The 27,320-nt window shown below is 43.6% G+C and overlaps 1 protein-coding gene across 2 annotated transcripts; it reads right to left on the bottom strand.

The window, feature by feature from the left end:
* Window positions 1-22,982: 22,982 nt before the first annotated feature.
* On the bottom strand, window positions 22,983-24,643 carry LOC127343557 (uncharacterized). Of its 2 annotated transcripts, none has more exons than XM_051369685.2 (4): window positions 24,394-24,643; window positions 24,167-24,296; window positions 23,857-23,972; window positions 22,983-23,722 (listed from the first exon to the last, which is right to left on the bottom strand). In XM_051369685.2, the coding sequence occupies exons 1-4, from the start codon at window positions 24,524-24,526 to the stop codon at window positions 23,220-23,222; spliced, it is 882 nt and encodes a 293-aa protein (XP_051225645.1). In that variant the 5' UTR covers window positions 24,527-24,643; the 3' UTR covers window positions 22,983-23,219. The 2 variants fall into 2 exon arrangements, with proteins under 2 accessions (XP_051225645.1, XP_051225644.1); XM_051369684.2 differs by having other exon boundaries at window positions 23,013-23,722; window positions 23,836-23,972; window positions 24,394-24,639.
* Window positions 24,644-27,320: the final 2,677 nt, after the last annotated feature.

Genomic DNA, 27,320 nt, shown 5'->3' with positions numbered 1-27,320 from the left:
TTACGGACTGTTCTGTTTTGACAGATTCTGCCTTTTATTTCGCATTGCCTGTTTTGCTATGTTTGATGGATTTCTTTGCTCCATTAACCTTCAGTAGCTTTGTGCAATATCCAGAAGTGTTAAGAATTATTATGTCACCTCTGAATATATGAATTTTCAATTATGCACTAACCCTCTAATGAATTTGTTTTGAGTTTGGTGTGGAGGAAATTTTCAAGGGTCAAGAGAGGAGGAGGATACAATATGATCAAGAAGAGTGAAAAATCTAAGCTTGGGGATGCCCCCGTGGTTCATCCCTGCATATTTTAAGAAGACTCAAGCATCTAAGCTTGGGGATGCCCAAGGCATCCCTTCTTCATCGACAACTTATCAGGTCACCTCTAGTGAAACTATATTTTTATTTCATCACATCTTATGTGCTTTACTTGGAGCGTCTGTTTGTTTTTATTTTTATTTTTGTTTGAATAAAATCGGATCCTAGCATTCCTTGTTTGGGAGAGAGACACGCTCCGCTGTTTCGAATGAACACATATGTTCTTAGCTTTATTCTTAATGTTCATGGCGAAGGTTGAACTACTTCGTTCATTGTTATATGGTTGGAAACAGAAAATGCTGCATATGGTAATTGGTATAATGTCTTGAATAATTTGATACTTGGCAATTGTTGTGCTCATATAGATCATGTTTAAGCTCTTGCATCATGTACTTTGCACCTATTAATGAAGAACTACATAGAGCTTGTTAAAATTTGGTTTGCATGATTAGTTTCTCTAGAGTCTAGATATTTTCTGGTTAAGGTGTTTGAACAACAAGGAATACGATGTAAAGTCTTATAATGCTTACAATATGTTCATATGTGAGTCTTGCTGCACCGCTTTATACTTGAGTTTGCTTCAAACAACCTTGCTAGCCTAGCCTTGTATTGAGAGGGAATTCTTCTCGTGCATCCAAATCCTTGAGCCAAAAACTATGCCATTTGTGTCCACCATACATACCTACTACATGGTATTTCTCTGCCATTCCAAAGTAAATTACTTGAGTGCTACCTTTAAAATTCTATTCTTTGTCTTTGCAATATATAGCTCGTGGGAAAATAGCCTTAAAAACTATTGTGGTGAAGAATATATATGTACTTATGTATCTTATTTCTTAATAAGTTGCTTGTTGAGCGGTAACCATGTTTCTGGGGACGCCATCAACTATTACCTTTGTTGAATATCATGTGAGTTGCTATGCATGTTCGTCTTGTCTGAAGTAAGGGTGATTTTCATGATCAAATGGTTTAAGTATGCATATTGTTAGAGAAGAACATTGGGCCGGTAACTAAAGCCATGATCCATGGTGGAAGATTCAGTTTGGACAATTAATCCTCAATCTCTTATGAGAATTTTATCTGTTTTTGAATGCTTATGCATTAAAGAGGAGTCCATTATCTGTTGTCTATGTTGTCCCGGTATGGATGTCTAAGTTGAGAATAATCAAAAGCGAGAAATCCAATGCGAGCTTTCTCCTTAGACCTTTGTACAGGCGGCATAGAGGTACCCCTTTGTGACACTTGGTTGAAACATATGCTATGCAATGATAATCCATGTTAATCCAAGCTAATTAGGACAAGGAGCGAGCACTATTGGTATACTATGCATGAGGCTTGCAACTTATAGGATATCTCATACATAACACATATGATTTATTACTACCGTTGACAAAATTGTTTCTATGTTTTCAAAACGAAAAGCTCTAGCACAAATATAGTAATCCATGCTTCCCTCTGCGAAGGGCCTATCTTCTACTTTATTGTTGAGTCAGTTTACCTACTTCTTTCTATCTCAGAAGCAAACACTTGTGTAAACTGTGTGCATTGATTCCTACATGTTTACCTATTGCACGTGTTATATTACTTTGTGTTGACAATTATCCATGAGATATATATGTTGAAGTTGAAAGCAAACGCTGAAACTTATATCTTCCTTTGTGTTGTTTCAAAGCTTTCTACTAAGAATTTATTGCTTTATGAGTAACTCTTATGCAAGTCCTATTGATGCTTGTCTTGAAAGTATTATTCATGAAAAGTCTTTGCTATATGATTCATTTGTTTACTCATTGTCTTCACCATTGCTTCGAATCGCTGCATTCATCTCATATGCTTTACAATAGTATTGATCAAGATTATGATAGCATGTCACTTCAGAAATTATCTTTGTTATCGTTTACCTACTCGAGGGCGAGTAGGAACTAAGCTTGGGGATGCTTGATACGTCTCAAACGTATCTATAATTTCTTATGTTTCATGCTACTTTTATGATGATACTCACATGTTTTATACACATTATATGTCATTATTATGCATTTTCCGGCACTAACCTATTGACGAGATGCCGAAGAGCCAGTTGCTGTTTTCTGCTGTTTTTGGTTTCAGAAATCCTACAAAGGAAATATTCTCGGAATTGGACGAAATCAACGCCCAGGGTCTTATTTTTCCACGAAGCTTCCAGAAGACCGAAAGGATTACGAAGTGGGGCGACGAGGCGCCGCCACGCCAGGGCCGCACGGCCAGGGCTGGGCCCGCGCCGCCCTGGTGTGTGGGGCCCTCGCGCCGCCCCTAAACCTACCCTTCCGCCTACTTAAAGCCTTCGTCGCGAAACCCCCAGTACCGAGAGCCACGATACGGAAAACCTTCCAGAGACGCCGCCGCCGCCAATCCCATCTCAGGGGATTCAGGAGATCGCCTCCGGCACCCTGCCGGAGAGGGGAATCATCTCCCGGAGGTCTCTTCATCACCATGATCGCCTCCGGATCGATGTGTGAGTAGTTCACCCCTGGACTATGAGCAGTAGCTAGATGGTTGTCTTCTCCTCATTGTGCTATCATGTTAGATCTTGTGAGCTGCCTATCATGATCAAGATCATCTATTTGTAATGCTACATGTTGTGTTTGTTGGGATCCGATGAATATTGAATACTATGTCAAGTTGATTATCAATCTATCATATATGTTGTTTATGTTCTTGCATGCTCTCCGTTGCTAGTAGAGGCTCTGGCCAAGTTGATACTTGTAACTCCAAGAGGGAGTATTTATGCTCGATAGTGGGTTCATGCCTCCATTGAATCTGGGACAGTGATAGAAAGTTCTAAGGTCGTGGATGTGTTGTTGCCACTAGGGATAAAACATCAATGCTTTGTCTAAGGATATTTGTGTTGATTACATTATGCACCATACTTAATGCAATTGTCTGTTGTTTGCAACTTAATACTGGAAGGGGTTCGGATGATAACTTGAAGGTGGACTTTTTAGGCATAGATGCATGCTGGATAGCGGTCTATGTACTTTGTCGTAATGCCCTGATTAAATCTCATAGTACTCATCATGATATATGTATGTGCATTGTTATGCCTTCTTTATTTGTCAATTGCCCAACTGTAATTTGTTCACCCAACATGATATTTATCTTATGGGAGAGACACCACTAGTGAACTGTGGACCCCGGTCCATTCTTTACATCTGAAATACAATCTACTGCAATTGTTCTTTACTGTTCTTCGCAACCAAACATCATCATCCACACTATACATTTAATCCTTTGTTTACAGCAAGCCGGTGAGATTGACAACCTCACTGTTACGTTGGGGCAAAGTACTTTGATTGTGTTGTGCAGGTTCCACGTTGGCGCCGGAATCTCTGGTGTTGCGCCGCACTACACTCCGTCACCAACGACCTTCACGTGATCCTTGACTCCTACTGGTTCGATAAACCTTGGTTTCTTACTGAGGGAAACTTGCTGCTATACGCATCACACCTTCCACTTGGGGTTCCCAACGGGCGTGTGCTTTACGCGTATCAATGTTCCATCCAAGTCTATCAATTTTATAGATCCATTTACTTTCAAAAAGTATTCACCTATCTTGGATTTCATGGCGCATAGCCATTTTAACGGAGTCAGGGCCCATCATAACTTCTTTGTATGTAGTTGGTTTATCATTGTTTAAAATCAATCCTTTGTCCACAAATCATTTATTTGATCATAAAGTAAACCATACCTACAAGGTTCAATAGGTACTTCGATCTCCATAGCTAAAATACTTTGTAGTCATGGGAGCCATGATCGTCGTGGCCGCTTCCGGAACCATTTCCGATGCTGCGCTAATCTTATCATTATGCTCAGGTTCATCAACCTTATCAAGTTCTATTGTCCTCCCACTCAAATACTTCGCTAGAAACAATTTCTTGGAAATAAGAAACATTGACAAACACTTTTGTCTTTATCTCCATAGTGGAAAGAATTCCCAATAAAATCTCTGAGATAACCAACAAAGACATTCATCCGATTTTGGTTGTAAACTTATTTACGTATGCTATGCATACCAAAATTTAAGAAAGGACTATTAGGGTTCATACCCATGCCATAACTCGTATGGTGTCATTTCAACGGATCATGATGATGCTCTATTCAGTGTAAAAGCGGTAGTCTCTAAAGCATAATCCACAAAAATATAATGGTGTCATATTATCTCATCATTAACCCAACAAGGTTTGGATACGTTTCTCGGATACTCCATCATCACTATGATACTCCAAGGAACATGAGTTGTAGAACAATTTCATAACTCTCTTACATGTTCGCTAAAACTCGTAATTCAAATATTTCCACCATGATCCAATCATAGATATTTGACCTTTCTATTACGATGATTTCCACTTCATGCTGAAATTTATTTAAATCCATTCAAATGTTTCAAACTTCTTCCTTATCGAATAAATATATCCACATATATATACTCAATTCATTGTTGGAAATTTTCATGAAGTAGAAGAATCTTACACACACAACTATGCCTAGTGAACCATACACATCATCATGTATGTTTCCACTAAATTAGTTGCCCGTTCAACTCTTGGCCTATGAACGGTATTTCAGTCATTCTTTTTAGAAAAGATTTGCAAGCGCCAAATGATTCAAAAAACAAATGACTCCAAAAATTCATTTGCATGGAGTTTCTTCATGCGTTCCTTTCTAACATGACCTAAATGGCGGTTCCACAAATAAGTGGAATTCAAATCATTTTCCTTATGGCATTTTAGTGTCAGTGTTATGCATGTATGTTTTACCATAAAGATTTATAATAACTTATCCATCGTACATGGAATACTGTCAAAATTTGAACAACTCATTGTTTTCATTTGACCACAAAACAATAATTATGAAGTTCTTTATTATAAATCTGAAGGGCCAGATAGAATGCCAACGACGAACATAATAACACTTTATTTTTGTTCCAGACGTGCATTCCTATGATATTCCTTGTCAGTCACTTAGGCCATTGTATTCTTGTATTGCGTTGTTTTGTATGACACTTCATACCAACCAATATGGTACAAATACCCAAGAATTTCATTGTGTGACCAAACAAGGAATACATTCATAACATGTATATCATCTATATACACCTGAGCTAGACTTTCTAATCTTTTCTTTATTTTTGCCAAAAATCTTTTGTAGTTTCTCTTTTAGCTTTCCTCATTATTCAGAAAAACACTTCAACATCAATAACTTGTAGGTTTGTTGGTAAAATACCAATAACCTTGAGGTTCTTACTTTGAAGTTGATCATCATATGACAAGTGTTCCGAATTTCACTATTAGTAACCTTTTAATGTGATGAACAATTTCACTCATAATTTTTATCCATCCAATCATGACGACTTTCTGAGACCATGTCTGTACATGCTAGGCTCATAAAGTTTAACCTCAGTATTCGCATGTGCAAATCTGGCTTGCACCCGTTGTATGCACACGTAGAATCTATAACACCCGATCATCACGTGATGCTTCGAAACGACGAGTCTTAGCAACGGTGCATACTAAGGACGATCATTTCATGGATATGCGAATATCGTTAGTGCCCAACTAGTTGGAGGATCGGGACGCCTAGCGTCTTCAACCTTCGTACATCCCCATAAAAATTATGAGTTTATGTAGTCTCACTAGATTATATTCTATCATCTTGCAATAAGGTCTTAGATATCACATATATCTCATACCTCGCTTATTTCTGAAAACAAAATTTCCAGCTCCTTACTTTTCAAACGGATTTGAACTTCAAGTTTCACGGAGACAAGATGATTTTAGGTACTAATTGAAACCATTGTTCTTTGAATCAGCAATGTGAGGTTTACGAAAAGTTTGCAATAGGACTTAATCATTTCTTGATTCTTTAACAATACGGTACCAGTCCGTAAAGTTTCTTGTCAGACTTAACAATATTTCTATCTCAATTACAAGACTAGCACATGGTAGATAACGGATGCCAATTCTACAAATTTAATTCAAAATACTATTCAGACTATGTTCATGATAATTAGTTCATGTCTTAATCTAATTACTAATGAACTCCCACTTAATACAACATCCCTCATAGTTGTTTAGTGGTACACGATCCATATCCAGTACACCAAAACCGATCATCACGTGAGATGATGTAGCTTCAATGGTGAACATCAACATGTTGATCATATCATCCATATGACTCGTGTTCAACCTTTCGGTTTCATGTGTTTCGAGGCCATGTCTGTACATGCTAGGCTCGTCAAGCAAACCCAAGTATTTCTGCGTGTGCAACATGGCTTACACCCGTTGTATGTGAACGTAGAATCTATCACATCCGATCATCACGAGATGCTTCAAAACGACGAACTGTAGCAACGGTGCATACGAGGGGAGAACACTTTATTATCTTGATATTAAAGTGAGGGATCATCTTATAATGCTACCGTCGCGATCTAAGCAAGATAAGATGCATAAAGGATTAACATCACATGCAATTCATATGTGATATGATATGGCCCTTTAGTCTTTGCGCCTTTGATCTTCATCTCCAAAGCACGGACACGATCTCCATCATCAACGGGCATGATCTCCATCATCGTCGGTGTAGCGTCAAGGTCCATGGCGCCGTCTTCATGGTTGTTCTCCACATGTAGCAACTATTACAACTACTTTAAAATAATACTACTACATGAAATATAAAGACAACCATAAGGCTCTTGCCGGTTGCCATAATACAATAATGATAATCTCATACATATTCATCATCACATCATGGCCATATCACATCACCAAACCCTGCAAAAACAAGTTAGACGCCTCTAATTTGGTTTGCATATTTTACGTGGTTTAGGGTTTTCGAGCAAGATCCAATCTACCTACGAACATGAACCACAACGGTGATACTAGTATTGTCAATAGAAAGAGTAGATTGAATCTTCACTATGGTGGGAGAGACAGACACCCGCAAAGCCACTTATGCAATACAAGTTGCATGTCAAGCGTGGAGCAAATCTCATGAACGCGGTCATGTAAAGTTAGCCCGAGCCGCTTCATCCCACCATCCCGCAAGATGCAAAGTACACGAACTAAAGACAACAAAAGCATCAACGCCCACAAAACTATTGTGTTCTACTCATGCACCCAATCTATGCATAGACACGGCTCTGATACCACTGATGGGATTCGTAGCATAGAAAACAAAAAATTTCCTACCGCAAGAACGAATAACAAGCCAAGATCCAATCTAGAAGATGGTAGCAACGAGAAGATCATGAGACTAACCCTCGAAGATTTCCAAAGCCTACGAGATTAGATCTCGTTGTTGCTGTAGTCGATCACTTGTCGCTTTCAAAAGCGCGTAGAAGATCTTGACGGTGCCACAGTCGGGCAGCACCTCCGTACACGGTCACACGTTCGGTGTTGATGACGACGTCCTTCTCCCCGTTCCAGCAGGCAGTGGTTGTAGTAGATCCTCCTCGGAATCCCGCCAGCACGACGGTGTGGTGACGGTGGTGGTGGAGATCTCCGGCAGGGCTTCGCCGTAAGCGCTGCGGGAGAAGAAGGAGGAGGGAGTAGCTAGGGTTTGGGAGAGGGGGAGCTAGGGCTGCGACTTGTGGAGCTCTTGGGGCTCCCCTTGCCCTCCTTTTATAGGTGGAAAAGGTCCTTGGGTCGTCCAAGACCTGCCCCCAAAGTTTGGGAGAGTTTCGGTAGGTTTCTGTCAGCCGAAACCTACTAGAACTAGGACTCTTTTGCCAAATCCGAATCTGCCTTAGGGGAAACTTCTTAACCTTTAAGGAAAATGTGGATACACCTATTATGGAAGCCTCCAGACTTCCTTAGAGAGCCTGGGTCGTCCCGGACACTTCCGGAACCTTCCACAATATTCCGGACTATTCCGGTCCTTCCAAAACCTTCTAGAAGCTCCGGTCAAAACATCGGACTTTTTCTGAACCCCGGAAAATGACTTCCCATATATGAATCTTATTCTCCAGACCATTCCGAACCTCCTCGTGATGTCTTGGATCCCATCCGAGACTCCGAACAACATTCGAGCTCCATTCCATATTCCATATCTATTTAAAATGACATCAAACCTTAAGTGTGTCACCCTACGGTTCGTGAACTATGCAGACATAGCTGAGACTTCTCTCTGACCAATAACCAGTAGCGGGATCTGGAGATCCATAATGGCTCCCACATATTCAACGATAACTTAGTGATCGATTGAACCATTTACATACGATACCGATTTCCTTTGTCACGCGATACTCTACTTGTCCGAGGTTCGATCATCGGTATCACCATACCTTGTTCAACCTCGTCACCGACAAGTACTCTTTACTCGTACCGTGGCATATCATCTCTTGTGAACCAGTCACATGCTTGCAAGCTAATCAGACGACATTCCACCGAGAGGGCCCAGAGTATATCTATCCGTCATCGGGATGGACAAATCCCACTCTTGATCCATATGCCTCAACTCATACTTTCCGAATACTTAATCTCATCTTTATAACCACCCATTTACGTAGTGGAGTTTGATGTAATCAAAGTACCCTTCCGGTATAAGTGATTTACATGATCTCATGGTCGAAGGACTAGGTAACTATGTATCGGAAGCTAATAGCAAGTTGAACTTAATGACGTGTGTGTCCATTATATCATTCATCTAATGACATAACCTTGTTATTAATAACATCCAATGTTCATGATCACGAAACCATGATCATCTATTAATCAACAAGCTAGTTATACAAGAGGCTTACTAGGGACTCCTTGTTGTTTACATAACACATATGTATCAATGTTTCGGTTAATACAATTATAGCATGGTATGCAAACATTTATCATAAACACAAAGATATATTATAATAACCATTTTATTATTGCCTCTTGGGCATATCTCCAACACAAGGCAATACTAAAAAAAATCTCGGGCAACTATAAGCATCACATGGACCTTGCCGAAGACGGGATCGAGGAGGCATACATTTTTGGATGCAGTCGGGTACGTGTGAGTGGTGATCGTCTTCTTCGTCTTTGGTGGCTGACAGGATTAGGGTTGAGGTTGCTGGTGTGGGTGGCTCACGAAGATGGAGAAGGTTTATATGGAGAGGCGGGCGTGACAAACTAGCGGAGGTGGGCGAGGTGGGGCAGCGAGGTGACGACACATTTCCATGGTAACACCGGTGTGGCCCCGGATGGAGCTCGCGCCATCGTCCATGGTAGATCCCGTAAGAGCACCAGGATCTTGAATTACAATGCGGTGTGCTCCCAAAGTTGGGGTGATGCGGCGGCGAACGACTATTCATAGGGAACAACAACATCCGAGGAGACCAAAGTTAGTTATCCACTAGTGATAGTGGTGGTAGGGGCGGGAGGCTGGGCAAATGTGGAGAAACTCTTTTTACTTTTGTGCGTACGGAAAAAGGAGCGGCTCGGATTACAAATTTATACAACAATGTACATATTTTACGAAAACCTCTAGTAGCACCCGAGCTCCAGTGATCCTTACAATTCATATTTTTCAAAAACACATTTCTAGGATTCCAAAAAATCAAAAACAAAATATGGCAGTGTGAAGGAGTGCACTCCAAAGGCACGAAAAAAATTCGGGAGAAAATAAATTTTATTCTGGGCCACATAAAAAGGACAAATTTCTGACAGTTCCTTTGGTTACGTAGCCCCTATATACAGCCAGAAATTTGTCTTTTTTACGTCCCTCCTCATCTTAGTTTCGACCAGCATACGATACGCAGACCTAAGTGAAAATGTCTCGTTTCTCAAAATTTCTGGACCAAATATACTTAATATTGTGTGTACAAATGGGGAGACCCAAGATAAGATCAGCACCAACCTTCACAAGAAACTTCTGAATCTTCTCCCGATCCCAGGATGCAGTAGTTGCATCGATTAGTTCGCTGACCCTGGTGGGTAGATCAGCTGCAAGACACGCCAAAGACCTCATCATCTCATCTCTTGGGATCCAATTTTGAGTTTGCTGACAATGTTATTTTTTATTAAGAAGGAGACAGAGGATGTGCATGCGTATGGCCGGCCCAGAGAGGCAGGCTTTCTAGCCAATTTGGTACATGTATTGGGCTGTTTGGCCCAGTCCAGGCCTGCCACTGGCAGCGTCTTCTTGCGTAATCGAGAGGAGGAGGCCGAAGGTGCTGCCCTCGATTTCGATTTCCGAGTTCGACTCCCGCTCGGTCACTCTCCGGAGAACAAAAGCTTCCGCCTTTATAATCTCCAGACTACACCAGATCCTCCACCCACAATTCCAGACCTAGGTTTCCACCAATCTACCCCAAATCATTTCGGCTCACGGTGAACAAGAGGGGCAAGAGATCAGATCAAACCGTGTCTGCTGAGGAGGATTTGTTCAATCAGCGCACCGCCAGAAGCATGGCGGCAAACAAGAGGGCGGCGAACGCAGGTGCGGCAGCCGGCGAGGAGTGTCGGATGGAGAAGCGCAAAAGGAAGGCGGCGGAGCTGGCAGCAGGCGACGAGTCTGCCCCGAAGAGGAAGATGACGCGGCTACATCGGGAGGAGGTAGATTCCATCCTTGCCACGGTGATGGACGACGACCGTCTCCCTCGCGACTTCAGGGCCCTGAAGCGCCACAACCCTGAGCTGATTCCTTCGCCAGAAGAGGAGACGGATGAGGAAATAGTGAGCTTCTACGACCTTGTACACGAGTTCTACGCAGTGGGAGAGGAATTCAGGGAGTTCCAGGCTTGGGTCCGCAGCGAGCACACCCAGAAGGGCTACGTCGAGGTCGACGACGAATTCCTCGCAAGAAGGGCCGAGGGTCAAGTCATCATCGAAGAAGCACGGAAGGAGGCTCTCAAAGGCTTCGATTTTTCAGCCTTCATTATGGACTGAAAAAGGCAGGATGGTTCTGAAATCTGAATGATGATCTTTGACCGATCACAGTTTCTTCCTTCTTGTTATGATGATCCATCGAGGTTGTGTTTCACTATGTAAATCTACTAGTATCAGTTTTGCAGTTTTATAAATGTGTGTGTTTGCAGTTTTAAGGCTGCTGTATTTACCTTAGTTACGCGATTTTATTTTTCTTCATCGGTTGCTTGATTCTGAACAGACGTTATTATACTCGTTGCAGTCAGAAATTAGAGTTACTCTTGACCAAGGTTTTTTTCTTTCTCGGTGACATATTTTTACCGGCGGACACCAGAAATTCGGTTACCGCGAAATCTCGGAAATCTCGAAAAAAAATCGTACGAGTTTATTCAAACGAAATTTAAATTCTAATAAACTTTATGATAAAACAAAGTAATTTATATTTTAGCACCTTATTTATCTGGTTTGTGAGTGGTCGAAGGGATGCAAAGTTGCATTAAATTTCCCCTCCTTTTTTACAGTTCTAGAAAGGATAAAACTCACCATTTTTACTCCATACTCCTCGAAACCTCTCCTTTCTTCCACCACCTTGAGAGTCGTTCCCGGATGGCCGGGCCGATCTGATGTCCCGCTCGGCGGCGTAGCCGGCCGGAGATGGACTAGGAAAGGCGCTGGATTTATGCATGTATATAGTAGTCTGAATAAAGTTAGTTTTAGATGTGTTCGGCTTTATGCTGGTCTTCAGCCTTGTGCTGGGAGTTTGTTACTGGATTTTGCGGGCCGAATCCGGTGTCATCTACTGGTTTTCCTTGTCGTCGCGGTGCTCCTTTGGCAGGAGCCGGAGGTGACGATGAGGGGAAGCGCTAGAGGCTCCATCAATAAGGCCCCTTGTGGCTGTGGCGATCTCTGCCTCCAAGATGCGGTTTCTCTTCCTCCTCTTACTCGATGTGGTAGCGATAGGAAAAGGAAGATCGATGGCCGACTAGGCGACGGAGCTCTGCTGCGGCGGGGAAAGTGCGGTGCGAATGTTCTCAACAGGAGCTCACAATCAGTGGTCCTCTGCCGACCATCGAACTCGGAAGCCGACAGGCGGCTGCTCTCGGTGCCGGTTAATCGGCATCAATCTCTCAACCTCCAGAGGAGGCCCTGTGTAGGAGAGGTTTTTTATGGTACAATTTACTAGTCATTCGGGGTAGTAGTATTTGAGGGGTATTCCATGGACGCGGCTTGCCTGTTGCCTCTTGGTGCGACCATCTGTGCAACCTTTCCTTCATTCAGGATCGTGCGGCTGCTCCCAGTTTTTCCATCTGACGAAAAAGAAAAAAACAAACTACTTCCGTATTTTATTCTTCTTCCCATACGGTCGTACCCCGTATGTCCTCTCGATTAGAGCAGGAGCACAGCCCAGATAACCGCCCTACCCCCACGGGAGTGTGCATGTTCATCGTCTTCCTCCTCGTGACCACTGGGTGAGCGCGACGGAGACAGACCGGACCTGGTAGACATGGCCATGACGGCGGCTATTTCTGGAACCAGACGGCGGAGTCGCGACCTCGGCAGTTCCTCCGCCGCAGCGGCCTCGTTGGGGACACACGATGCATACGCCGAGTAAGGTGGAGTTGGTGGCCTTGCGCCGTTGGCCGAGCCGAGGTAGTTTTGCGAGAGGTAATCTCCAGCGGCAGCGAAGCAAATCGATGACGAGGATTGGGAGACATGCCAATGTATACACGAGAGAGAATCGAGTCAGCTGGGCTAGTGCTGCGGTGGCCGCCATTTATCACTCCATCTTCAGGACCACGTACATCGTTGTGGCCGCCGCCACGGCCATGGATCTAGTTCATCTACGACGTGTGGACGCTGACATATGCTTCTTGCGGCCTCGGGTTGCCGACCTATACGGCCGTGCCCCTACCGCCGTCTTTCCGTTGTCCGGTGCGAAAAATTTGATCTGACTGGGCTCTATAGAGACTGCGATGCGAGATGGCATCGGTACCCAGTCGCGAGTATATTTGCCCGTATTTCTATTTTCCTTTTCGTGGAAAAAACCAGCGAAGAGAGTTGCAACACGGATAACCGTGGGATGATTCGGTCGCACAGATGGTCGCACCAAGAGGCAACAGGCAAGCCGCGTCCGTATTCCATGCAATTCACAAGGCAAGAAAATCATAACGCAGATATGAATTGATTTGTTTCCAGGTAATGCGCAATCGTACTACATCACAACCTGGACATTTCGATGCATACCAAGCATACCTATATGATTCGATTGAGTCCATGACCTTTTTTTGTCCACAAGATTTCATGTAAATTTTGGATACATTAAAAAAATACCGAAATCAGAAATGTTTTCTGAAACTAACAAAATTTTGGCAATTTTGTAGGGTACCAAAATATCTCGTTACGAAATATTTTTCGCACCTAATAGCATACCAGCCTCAGATCCGATCCGACGCTGCAGGAGTGCTAACCATAAGCCGCCGCCGCCGCCACATCGTTTACTGAAAGATGAGCCATCCATGTAATTGGGACAACCGCTGGTGAACTTTGACTAATGCGGTGGTGGTTCCCCAGGCGGCCGTAGGCGAGGTGTTCGGCAATCGCTGGGCCTTCCTCGTGTGGTGACATTAATATGCACCACCGCCTCCTCGCGTTTAATTATGCCCCCTCCCACCCCTGCCACAACCCAAATCCTAGTGATGCCGACGATGTCTCAAGGCGGTAATGGAAGCGGTTGCCGTACGCAGCGGTGGTGCAGTAGGTAGCGGCTCCAGCCCACAATTTGAGGGTCAACAAGGTGTGGGCGCTCTACGTCGGCAACGTCAACAACTCATGAGGAGGAGGCGTAGACACAAAGTGCCGGCCCTAGCGGTATCAAGGACGGGGATGAAGAGAAGTTCGACTACAGCTGGTACAGGCTTTAGTTTAGTTTAGTTTAGTTTAAATTTAGGTTGAATTTTATTCAAATTTATAAAATATAACAAAACATGAATGAAAATTAAGTTCATGTTTGAATTTTAAAAACTTATTAGGGGCATGGCTCGGGAGGGGCACCCCCATACACGGCTAATAGTCACGGCGCCTCCGTACGCTTGATCAGACGATGTGTGGGGGTGACTAGAGTTGCTCTAAGAGATGTATAGATATGATATAACAAGCAATATGTGTGAGCGGAGAAATAAATAAAATATCACATGATTTTAATTTAATTTTAAAAAAATTGGATATACAATAACCGGCAAAATGAATAGGGTGGCCCGATCGAAAAACCATCTGATCTAAAGTCGGCGACACTTTGCCACTGCTATTTAGATAGAACTGCATATTGGTGCAATGGAGTTTTAACCCAAATCCTCTTTTGCGCGGCAGCGCTCGCGCCATGCGCGAAATCAATTCTCTTTTTGTCTTGTAGTGTTTAATTACGTTCACATGTAGCTTTGTGTTCACACTAACAGCTCACGTTACCACTTGCAAGTTGCATACAACCAAGAGCGTTCACACTACATGCATGCATAAAGTATCTCATAGGTTTGTATTTAATGAGCCAACTTTTCAGCACGAGGCTAGCTCTCACAAGTTGTTGCATGCATGCACAGAGCATCTCGCTCTTTTTTTTCAGCACGACGCATACTTTCAATTCTCTTTATTTGCAATTCCCTTTTGACAATTCTTTTTTTTTGCAATTCCCTTTATATTGTTATTTCGTACGGTAATTCATGTTTTTTTGGATTAATTTTTTTAATTCCCTTTTTCGGACCAGTGGTTTTTAAGGGGGGAAATAACGGGTGGGAAGATCCACTTGCAACTCAAATGAACTACCACTTGCTACTCAAATTAAGTACTGTTTTTAAGTTGTAAGCTAACAAAAGTTGCTAAAATTTCTAAATGAAATTTACTTTTTAGGGTTGCTAGGTATTTATATTTACCGTTGATAAATAACGGGGCACCGGGTTGATAACTTGTAAACAAAAAAAGAGTCGCTACATATTTGAAATTAAATAAAAAAATTAGGGTTGATATTTATTTATATTTACCATTGATAAATAGCGGGTCACCGGGTTGATTGCTTGTAAACTAAAAGAGAGTCGCTAAAATATACTAAATGAAATACTTTTTAGGGGTATTATTTATTTATTTTTACAGTTGATAAATAACGAGGCACCAGGTTGATAGCTTGTAAAATAAAAAAATGTTCGCTAAAATATTCTAAATGAAATACTTTTTAGGGTTGGTAGTTTTTTTATAATTACCATTGATAAATAACGGAGCACCGGGTTGATAACTTGTAAACTAAAAAGAGTCTCCAAAATATTCGAAATGAAGTTAGATTTTTAGGGTTGGTAGTTATTATTTTTACTGTTGATAAATAACAGGACATCGGGTTGATACCTTCTAAACTAAAAAATATTCGCTAAAATGTTTAAAATAAAATTAACTTTGGGGTTGATAATTTTGTACATTTACCGTTGATCACTCAAGTACGGAGGGGCTGATTATTCAAAACAGAGAGGCTTGATAACTTTTATCCCGAAAAAAAGTTTCTCAAAACATATCAACATGGGTGCTAGTTTTGAAGATCTCGTCGAGACGGATTTATTGGTGAAAGCGAATCTTAATTTGGAGTTGTCATTTGAAAGTTAAAACGTTTTGAATTTTCAAATTTGGAAAAGATTCCGCTGACATCAGCAGATTCGTCTTTTTTGCGCATGCATGCAGAACTTTCACTCAATACCCTGCACCAGGTTGATAATTTTATACATTTACCGTTGATCACTCCAATACGAAGGGGTTGATTATTCAAATAGAGAGGCTTGATAACTTTTAGCCAGAAAAAAAGTTTCTCGAAACATATTAACATGGGTGCTAGTTTTGAAGATCTCGTCGAGACGGATTTATTGGTGAAAGCGGATCTTAATTTGGAGTTGTCGTTTGAAAGCTAAAACATTTTGAATTTTGAAATTTGGAAAAGATTCCGCTGACATCAGCAGATTCGTCTATTTGTGCTTGCATGCGGAACTTTCCCTCAATACCCTGCACCAGGTTGATAATTTTATACATTTACCGTTGATCACTCCAGTACGGAGGGGTTGATTATTCAAATAGAGAGGCTTGATAACTTTTAGCCATAAAAAAAGTTTCTCGAAACATATTAACATGGGTGCTAGTTTTGAAGATCTCGTCGAGACGGATTTATTGGTGAAAGCGGATCTTAATTTGGAGTTGTCGTTTGAAAGTTAAAACGTTTTGAAGTTTGAAATTTGGAAAAGATTCCGCTGACATCAGCAGATTCGTCTATTTGTGCTTGCATGCAGAACTTTTTCTCAATACCCTGCACCAGGTTGATAATTTTATATATTTACCGTTGATCACTCCAGTACGGAGGGGTTGATTATTCAAATAGAGAGGCTTGATAACTTTTAGCAAGAAAAAAAGTTTCTCGAAACATATTAAAATGGGTGCTAGTTTTGAAGATCTCGTCGAGACGGATTTATTGGTGAAAACGGATCTTAATTTGAAGTTGTCGTTTGAAAGATAAATCATTTTAAACAATGGTTTCTGCTACATATATTCATGGGTGACCCTAAATTTGCATGCGGTGATTAGCCAGGCTAATTAGGAATGCACGTGACGTGAGGAGAGAGAAGAAAAGGTGGTCCATCCCTTGCATGTCTTCTACTTAAGCTGTCGGAAACCGATCGCTCAATAAAAACCTGGCGACCGAGCGCCAGCTAGGGCCGCCCGTTTTAACCTATTTTACACTTTGTTTTTAACGATCAATCAAGTGAGGATTTCTAAAATTTTAGATCCTCAGGCGACACCCAAAACCACCGAACAGGTCCGCGCAAAAAAAAAATTCTAAAAGCAAGCAGTACATTGTTTCACTATGTGAGAAAATTATCGTTCTGATTATTTCTTAGTCACATATAAACAAATTTGTAAAGTTGAACAAATTGTCAGTCGAGATTTGGCCACTCCATTTAAATTTCCTCCATCCCGTTCGTGAGAGATAAACAAACATAGTAATATAAGTTTTTCCTCTACGAACGCCAAGAGATCCTAATTCTATGGCCACTTACACGGGTTGCTTATATATAAAGAAATAAAATAAGGTAACGAACTTTTATAAACAATGTTAAGGAAAGGAAAGTTTTCATTATTAGATGGGTCGATCTATGTCTTTGCGCCTTCCAAATCTGTTCTTTGGCGAAAAAATACTACTCTTAAAATCAACTAGTATGGACTAAAGTGGACCATTAGATCTGCTGATTGGACGGTTCATATTTTCCGGTCCCTACCATAAAAAGCCTCTAGGAGGAACAGCGGCGGCTATCCACGGCGTCATCGACCCAAGTGGCAGGTTCCCCGGCGATGGTGACGACGGCCGGCGGCAGTTTCCTTTCAACCGAAGCAGTGGTTAGGGACCCGTCCGTTGTGCTAATTTACAGGACGAGGTTGTATCTTTCTGTATTCTGAGGGTCCTGCTTGTAAATCATTGCTATAATCAATGCACTGTCTAGGCCCTTCGTGGCCTTTCCCTGGTTCAAAAAAAAAAACTTACCATTTCTATTTTCAATAAAGCATCGTCATTAGAGGTCTACAAACTGAACGTCACAAAGTAATACGTAGTAACATCTTCAGAAGCTTGCTCACCTTCAGAACATGGCTGGTAGCTGAGCTAGCCACCGGATCGTCCAACATGTGGCGTTCGTTTGTGCACAAGAGTATATTCATGGACGCGTTTTCATTTTGCCCAACTATTGTCACACCATGTAAGGATTCTGCTTGGTTCCAAAGTAAAGTGGCGTGCTGTCTCCTGAATTTGCTTCGATCGTTGACTTTTGGCTACCACCGCCGGGCACATCGATTTTCCAGCCGCGTCTACTGCGTAAAATATCGACAGAAGCAAACAGACTAAAATCATTTACTTCAGATAAAAGGTCAAAACGCAGCGTTTACTTAATGATGGATACCCTGAGAAGGCAAGGCGGAGGTTGCGAGGGATGGATATAAAGCTCGAAACTCGGAAAGCTTAATGAGCACTCGTTTGCTTGACTTGTCTAGCTCCGGTCGTTTTACGAACGAACCGAGCCGATCAACACGTTTTGTTCGTTAAGGTTAACAATCTAAATGAGCAAACTCGTGAATCTCACGTAGGGATGGACTAACGAGCTGATCGGATCATTAAGGCTTGTCTCGTTAAGCTCGTGATCATTAAGGCTTGGATCGTTAAACACGTTAAGAATGATGATCTAAAATTACGGTTTGCTCGGCTCGTTATGTTCATTAAGGATTGTTAAGAAATAGACATGCACATTTAGCTAAGCTTATATCTACCTCATCAGGATTCAGATACACACGATAAAATAGACATGCACATGCAACTAAACAACCTCTAGGTCATGCAAAGACCTTCGTCTTTAAAGGAATCTTCATAGACCATATCAGATTGGATCAAAGCATTAGATATAGAATCAAAAGAGAATTTGCCACTCTCATTAATATCCCAACGTATCTCATCAGATCCTTGCGATAACTGGACCATGTCCTGATGCTGAAGCAAAGCATTTAAAGATAGCTAGCCTAGGACCAACAAGAACACATTTGAACGTCACCTCCGGTTGTGAATTTTGCATCACCATTCCAAGAGTGTCGGATTTGTGATGGACAATTGTATAATGCAGGATATTATTCCCGGAGAGTGGCATTATCTAATCACGTATCTTTCAAGAACCTTACCTGAGATCCATTCTTAATAGAGAAAGAAGTGTATGGGAAGAAAATTTTCTTTATCGCCATAAGTTCAGCCCAGAAGTGTGAGTCATCAGGTTTCCAAATAACCTCGGACAAAGCCCTTGAGCCAACATACTTTCTCTTAAAAATGATTGACATATTCCTTCTTCCGAAATAAGTTTGAATAACCATTTACCAAGTAGGGCTTACTTCTTGACCTCAAGATCATGAATCCCAAGTCCTCCTTGGTCCTTGTGGCGGCAAATAACACTCTATTTAGCCAGTTGACATTTATTTTTCTCACTATCTCCTTGCCAAAAGAATGAATGTAGATCGGAAGTAATCCAATCTAATGCAAGATTCCTTTAGGCAACTAGAAGAAGGAAATCATGTACAATACCATATTACCGAGTATTGAATTAATGAGAACCAAACGTCTACCAAGAGATAGTAACTTGTCTCTCCAACTCGATAAACATCTCTGAAATCTTTCCTCGACATGTTTTCATTCAGCTAGTGTTATGCATCGATTATGAATGGGAATACTTAAATAACTAATAGGAAACTAACCTATCCCACAACCAAAAAAAATCAACATACTGGGAGGCCTCATCGTGAGCTTAGCCAAAACAAAACGATTCACTTTTGTGGAAGTTACTTTTAAGACCCGAAAGCTTCTCAAAAACTGATAAGATCAACTTAAGATTTCTTGCTTTCTCAAAGTCATGTTTCATAAAAAGAATTGTATCATTAGCATATTGAAGGATAGATAAACTACCATCAACAAGACGCGGTACTATCCCTTCAATATGACCATCAACTTTTGCATGCTCAATGATAATAGCAAGCATATTCGCCAATATGTTAAACTACATGGGTGATAATGGATCGTCTTGCCATAATCCTTTTTTCGTTTGAAAGTATCTGCCCACGTTATCATTGACTTTCATGGAGACACTTTCACCGGAAGTCTGGAAGCAATATTATGAATTAGGGCATGCCACTCATAAGAAAAATCTTTAATTTTGAGCGCCTATTGAAGGAAAGAATATTTGACTTTATCATACGCTTTTTCAAAATAATTTTTAGAATAACACCATTCAATTTTTTCTACGAAGCTCATGCACCATCTCATGCAGGGTTGTTACTACTCCATCAAGGATATTCCCCCCCTTGCATGAAGGCCGTCTGAAACGGTCACACCACTCCAATCTACTTGGATTGGGGATTAACCGAACAATACCTAAAGCGGCATATAAGAGAACCCACTGAAATCCAGGGGTTGCCCTAAAAATAAGAACTAAAACCGGGAGGCAAAAATCATCATCGGCTCAATCACCAGTTCACCGCTGTACAGTTACGTGTGCACGAGGACATGAACGTGACACCGTGATAAATTGTTGTTGCGCTGCGTAGATACGGCCCCACACCATATGATCGCATGTTCAGCCGCAAATGGAATGCGAAATTTGCGCATCTCGGATGCCCGGCCCTCTTTTATCAAAGCCCTCGCGATTTTGAGCGGTGACATACAATATGTATCTACGCGATAGCAGCCTCCCGCACGACCCCCAACCCTAGCCCCCACTGCACCCCTCCTCCCGCCGCCGCCGGCCTAGACTTTGCTTTGTGTGCTGGGACGGCGTCGAGATGGTGGAGGCGACATCGCGTCGGAGTAAGGATGCTGGAGCTCGATCCCCATCCCATCAAGGCCACTTGTGGAGGCACCGGCGAGCTTCTGGCCTGGTTTCCTCTCAGATCTACGGATCGGGGAGGGTGGATTCCCTGGGCACGGTCGAATTTCGACCCTACCGTGGAGTTTGCGGAGTCTGTTCTGGAGTCGGAGGAGTGCTGATGCTGTTGCCTTCTCCTCGGCCGGCCGTGGTGGCGAGGGATAGGAAGGAGATGGCACCATTGTCTTCCTTTTTTAGGGTTTGTGTTCTTCTCGTGGTTTGCGGCTTTCACGTTTTGCAGTTTCTTCCGGCCGACCTTGGTGGCGAGGGGAGGAGGTGGTTTGAAGCGTCGACGCCAAAATCGGCCAGATGGCCGAGCGCTCTGTTGGTGAGAGGAAGACCCTTCTTCCTCCTTGTCGGTATGATTTGCTGCTGTTGTTCTTCTTCTTCCTCTGCGCTGATGCTGGAGGGAGTTCCTGGTTTGCCCGGGCGGATGGCCCGGCCGCGGTGCTGGACCGGTCGGTTGACTCGAGTTCCCGTCCTTCCGGAAGGGACACTTTTCGCGGTACTCAAAGCCAAAGATGGCGACGGCTGCTGCAGGCGTGTTGGATTGGTGTCCATGCCTTCTCGGTGCTGGTGTCAAGGAAGGAAGGAAGCAGCATGGTGGCAATTGTACCGTGGTCGAAGATGATGATCTGCTTGCGCTTGGTTGCAGTTCTTTCTGCTGCAGGGGTATTCTCTCAAGATTATGGGATGATGATACAGGGCTCCGGAGATCTTCATGGGTTATGGTTGTCTTAGGGTGTTCTGGGTGTTCTTGGTCCTTTGTGTTTGTGTTTCTACAACATTTATCTTTCCGTGATATGAATGCAGAGAAATTCTCAAAAGAAAAAGCTCTCGCGATTTTAGTTCTGGCGCGCCCGCGCATGAATTTGTGATGATGCCTTGTGCTTTTCGTGCAACGGCCCCGTGATCGACTAGCAGCTCTCTGAAGATCGCCAAAACATGTAGGCCACTCGATCCGCAGCAGAGACACTCGTAGAACTGTAGCGCAGTCCTGTCTCTTACCTACGCCTGTGTGCTTGGCAGCTCCACCGTTGCGCTTGCCGTTCTGGTCGATTTGTGACACAAACTTAATTGATTTTTCCCGATCGACTTTGGCTCCATCCGGACCTGTTCCTCTAACAGGTCACGTTTACAGGAGGAAATCAAGATGCGCTCAAGAAACAGAAAAAAAAAAGAGGAGATCAACAGAATGTACCGGAGTTTTCAGTGTGTCCGAAAAACGTTCGCCCTGTTTTTATGTTTTATAAAAAAACGTTCGCCCTGTTTAAACTAAAAAATCTCAGTTGCTGTTACCATGCGAGTAGAGCTAGCTAGCCAAGTACACATGTGATGAGGCTGTGACATGTTCTCTCATTTACACTGTTTAGAACATGTTCGGAACAGAGGAAAAATATAGGAATATTGGAGGATAGGATTCCTATAGGAAAAAAAATCCTATGACGTCATTTGGAAAAAGGAATAGAAATCCAAGATTCCTTTGAAATTTCATCGGAATTTTGGAGGAAAACTAACATTAGGTCTTACCTCATGTTTTCATCTTCTTGTATCCAAGATTTATGTGCTTTTCCTGTGTAACATCCAACAAACAACGTTTTTGAAGTTTTCATGTGGTTTTGGTTCCTTGTAGGAATCAAGAATACATGGCATCTTAATTTCTGCATTTTTTCTATTCCTATGTTTTTAAGTTCCTGTGTTCCAAACGGGGCCTTTATTGGTTACTTGCATCTGACAGACATCACAATTTTTGAGCTTAGACTACCCACAATGGGAGTATCATAGGTAGTATCATGCATTCCATGCATGCAAAATGCTGATGTGGCATTGCAATTAAAGATGTGAGAGAGTGTACTAGTATCATAGGTAGATACCGTATCATAGCACATACTACTAGAAAAAATAATGTCAAGTAAATCTTGTACACATATTTGCATTGAGATTCTACAAAACAATTAATATATGGAGACTATGATACTAGTATATGATATCATGCATTGTGGAGATAGTAACATGTAGTAGTATCATACGCATGATACTTCTATATGATACTATGCATTGTGACTAGTCTTAGATCAATTTACTGCAAGTAATCTTGGAGTTTTCTCTCTAATAACACCTGATGACAAGTTGACAACACGAGTGTAATGTTCACAGCTCATGCATGCATATAACAGTGTATTGTAAATCCGAGGTAGATTTGCATCAACATTTCTCGCTGGCTGTAGACATCTATGCATGCACACAAAACTACTCAATTCATGTACACCTTTTTTTTAGATTAATCAGAAGCTTTGAGCAACTTCCTGCATGTGTGACATTGACATCCTGCTCTTCAAAGAAAATACATACTGGTATCCATCATATAGTATATACTTACCATTAATTCCTAAATATATATTTACACGTAACTCATGTTACTCATGCAAATACTTCAGTATAAGTACGTACCCTAGGAAGGAGACGTCCTCCATGTGGTAGTTATTTCATTTACGAATTGGGATTCTACTAGGATGCGAGCTCTAGATCAAGCCATACATACACCTACCGAAACACCAGTAAACATTCAATTCAGGGAATCCAGTGAAGCTGCATGCCGGTGTTCGCGGAGAAGCTGTCGACAGACGAAGCGCTGGCGTTCGACGTGGACGAGGAACCCAGGATGGCGTCCATGAAGTCCGCCACCGGGCCCATGGCCGGATCGACGACGGCGCCCTTCGGCTCGACAAACGTCGGGATGCAGCTCCGATCGCCGGCGGCGGCGCCGGCGACTTCCTGAGCCAAGAGGCCGGCGTCGTTCTCGGGGCCGTAAGGGTTCTCCGCCGCGCGGCACAGCCTGATGAACTCCCCGTCGACGGCGTACTGGAGGTCGGCGCCGTGGCTGGGGAGGAACATCGGCTGAGAGGCGAAGCTGAGCCATGACGTAGAGTTGTGCGCCGAAGATGGAGGGGACTGCGCGACGGCTCCTGCCTGAGCTGCATTGTGAATGTGATCCAGCGCGCTCAACGACGCGCACCCGGGTGGAGCTGCCATGCCTTGTCCTGCCGCTCCGTCAAGAATGCTGTAGTACAAGTCTGTACCAAAGTGACGTAACTCGAGTTTCTTAGTACTAGTAGAGTACAGTGGTACCACACCACTACAAGTTCAGTGCCAACTTGAAAGTTGAAACGCAGGATGATTCAGTTACCTGCAGGGGAAGGGATGTTACCGGCGTGAAGGCTGCCCACGGCCTGGGATATGAGCTTCTTCTTGATGGTGGAGTTCCAAAAGTTCTTCACCTCGTTGTCCGTCCTGCCAGGGAGGTGCTTGGCTATCTGGGCCCACCTGCGCAGCAAAGCACAACGCACATTTGGTATTAGCTCGATCTATTGCTGTTTGTGTCGTCCCTTTCATTCCTTGCGTCGAGCAAGCTAATGAGATTGTGCATTACTCGCGTGTAGGCCACGCACACGCACAGTACAAGTACAGGGGAATGACGATCACATGCACATCTGATTTCCATGTTCGAGGATTTTTACCTGTTCCCTAAAACCCTGTGGAGCTCAACGATGAGCGCCTCCTCCTCCTGCGAGAAGCTCCCCCTCTTGAGGTCCGGCCTCAGGTAGTTGATCCACCGCAGCCTGCAGCTCTTGCCGCACCTCTGCAACCCTGCACTCCCACACAAGAATGTACCAAGCTGAAGAACGCTGAAATGAAACTAACATGTCAGAAACTCAGAATTCGCAGTTCTATTTGTAGGACGTACCAGCTTGTCTGGGGACGGAACTCCAGCAGCCATGGCCATGCGTGGAGATGTACTTGACGAGCTTCTCATCCTCCTCTGGCGACCACAGGCCCCTCCTGACCTTCTGCTTGTTGCAGCAGGAGTGGTGCCCCATATCTCTGCTCTGCAGCCGGACCCTCTCTCACTCACTGAACTTCACACTGCAGGCTGCTCGAGCTGTCCTGGTAGTTGTACATGGTTATAAAGAAGATGAGAGAGAGGGGTAAGCCGAGCGAGTGCATGCGGTGGCCACATCTAAGGGCAGGCAGATCAAAAGGCACGGAGATGAAAAGCTGGACCTAAACATCCTGTTGAGTAGCTAGCTAGGACCCCCCGTCTAACCTACTCGTGATGAGCAGCATGTTACGTAGGTTACCTCAAAAGTGAGTGGCTCGAGCGAGGACCTAAGGCGATGAGGCGTGACTGGACTGCTGGGAGGAAGAAGGGCAGTTTGGTACTTTCACCCTGCATTATATCAGAGAAACTTGTGCGATGGGGCTCTGCCCCTATGCCTGGTTAGTTTGGGGAACTCCTGAACTAGGGATCAATAACCCTGTGACTCTGAATGAATGTGCGCGTGTGAATTTCGCGTGTCAGTATAATTGCTCGCTTTCTCCAGATTACATCCATGGCGGCAGCTACCATTTAGACTAGTATCAATTCATCAAGATATAGTATGTAATGGCCCATCTGCGCGTTCTCGGCCGCCATCTATTTGTGTACCGCTCGACCCTCAAATAGCCTGATCTCTGTCTTCAATTAGCATGCTGTTCTTACAGGCCATTATCGCCCCTGAAGCCATATGCGCCCTTCAGGAAACAAAATTACTCCCTCTGCAGTGACTGCCCGTAGAGCTTCACATATGCAGAAAGCAGCGCGTGCATTCATTCACCTTTGACAAAAGATCAACATTTAGCCCGGATCGCCAGAGAGGAAGACAAGGAGCAGCAGGCCGCAGGTCTGCAGTTCGGAGCGTTCTTGAGGCTTCTTCTGTGGATGGATAGGTTATAGGTAGCTTCCCTCAAAAGATTGCGGTTGTAATTTATTCAGAGTAGGTGGCCTTTCCGTATTTACCAACGTCCAACAAAGCTTTGTGGCAAATTAAGGATGCGCCTGTGATCTGAAAAAAGAGCTGCATGTGGCTCGCTTCCTGCTTCGAGCCAATTGTGTGGTAATGCAGCTACACGTTTCAACTTGCAGCTGAGATTTGCAGCAGCTCGATGCGGTCAAATGGAATAGTAGTACTACATTGATCAAGGCTAGTTAGAGCATCTCTAAGGGGGCTTGCCAAACCCGCCCCATCTGCCCGAAATGATCCTCCCTGGCCCACCTGGCAGCCTCTCCATCGCCCACCGCTCTTCCTTCTTCACCGCACGCTATTTCTATCTACCTCGTCCAAACCCTAGCGCACACCCCGCGACCGCTCGCCGCTCTACCCACCGCGTCAGTCGACTACCCATATGTCGCCTTGGCCGAACGCTAGCACCGCCGTAGGTGGGGATAATTTGTACATGCGCCAACGAGAGGAGTGCGGGCCACCAATTGGGATAATTTGTCTCGGTAGGAGGCCGCCGCCCTGAGCAGCGTTGACGGGAGGTGTGCCATCAGGAGCAGCGCCGCCGGGGGTCATCTACCCCGACTCTGACTAGAATTACGGAGTAGCGTCGAAGGGATGTAGGGTTCTACCATTGGTCTAGTTTGTTCTAGTTTAATTCTAATTTGTTTTCATTTTTCAAGTCTGTAAAATTATGTCGAATGTTGGTCTGAGCCAAAATTAAGTTTAAACTTTTCGTACCACCCAAATCTGTTGTCCTCGCGGAAAAGCGTATGAACGGCCCCCAAATCTTTTCTGCGGAGAAAAAAATCAGAAAAAATGAGGGCTTCCCTTGAAGATGCTCTTAAAAGGGTTCGAGCAGTTTAACTTTTTTAGAGCAACCACTCACGTATTTATTAATAGAAAATCAAGTTATATGAATAAACAAACATGCAAACTAACAGAATCAGGTGTCCTGAAAACTTTAGAGAAAACTATCCATAGGGTTTCCTGCACCCATCGATGCCATTGGCCACCGCCAAACTCCAACGTCGCCTAGACACGCGTTGGAAGAGACGTGGAGCCGCCACATTGCTGGATCCAAAAGAGCACCATCGCCAACGAGATTTTATGAGTCGATGATCAAACCTGCTACAAGCAGCGAGGCACATGTCGTTGTGGCACGTCTATCGGGGAGTGTCCCCATGCTATCTTGGACCAAGATCGGCCACATCCCGTCGACGAAGTCGAGGAATAACTACAAATGAAAAATTCACCACCTCCGGACCAACATCGTTACTCGAGAGCATCTACCTTGCCCTAGCCCCTAGCGCCATCATGACTAACGACACGCTAGCAACACTCCGAGAAACAGATCTCGCGAGATTAGAGATTAGCGAGAAGACCAAGCCGCCGATCTCAAGAATTGGTAAGCACACGATGCTATCAATAATTCACATAGGATTAAACATCAAACAGACTATTGATGAATATAAATATATTGCCTAATCTTTTTCCATCAGTGCGGACTTTCGAATTATTTGACTAGTGCAATGATCTAACTGCCACATTTTTGTTGTTGTTGAATGACCTGCAACATAATAATGCAATGCATGGGCCATGCAGATGGTCGAATGGAGGTAACGCGACAACACATAGCATGCATGCCCCGTACGTACGTGACACACCCGATCGACCGGGATCCCTTGTCCCTGATGGCCTGATCGACCGATCGAAGCGTGCACCACACGCGGGCCATGCACATGTGCACGTCCGTTCCCTGTACGTGCCATTAATGGGGCGGGCCCCGCGCGACATGTCACGGCATGCAAGTACACGTACAACTACTACACCAGAAATGAAAAAGGAGAGAACA

This window comes from Lolium perenne, chromosome 3 (genome assembly GCF_019359855.2).
Source record: "Lolium perenne isolate Kyuss_39 chromosome 3, Kyuss_2.0, whole genome shotgun sequence".
Taxonomy (NCBI): domain Eukaryota; kingdom Viridiplantae; phylum Streptophyta; class Magnoliopsida; order Poales; family Poaceae; genus Lolium; species Lolium perenne.
The sequence above is the reverse complement of the archived record's forward strand: the minus strand, read 5'-3'. Positions and strand labels throughout refer to the sequence as shown.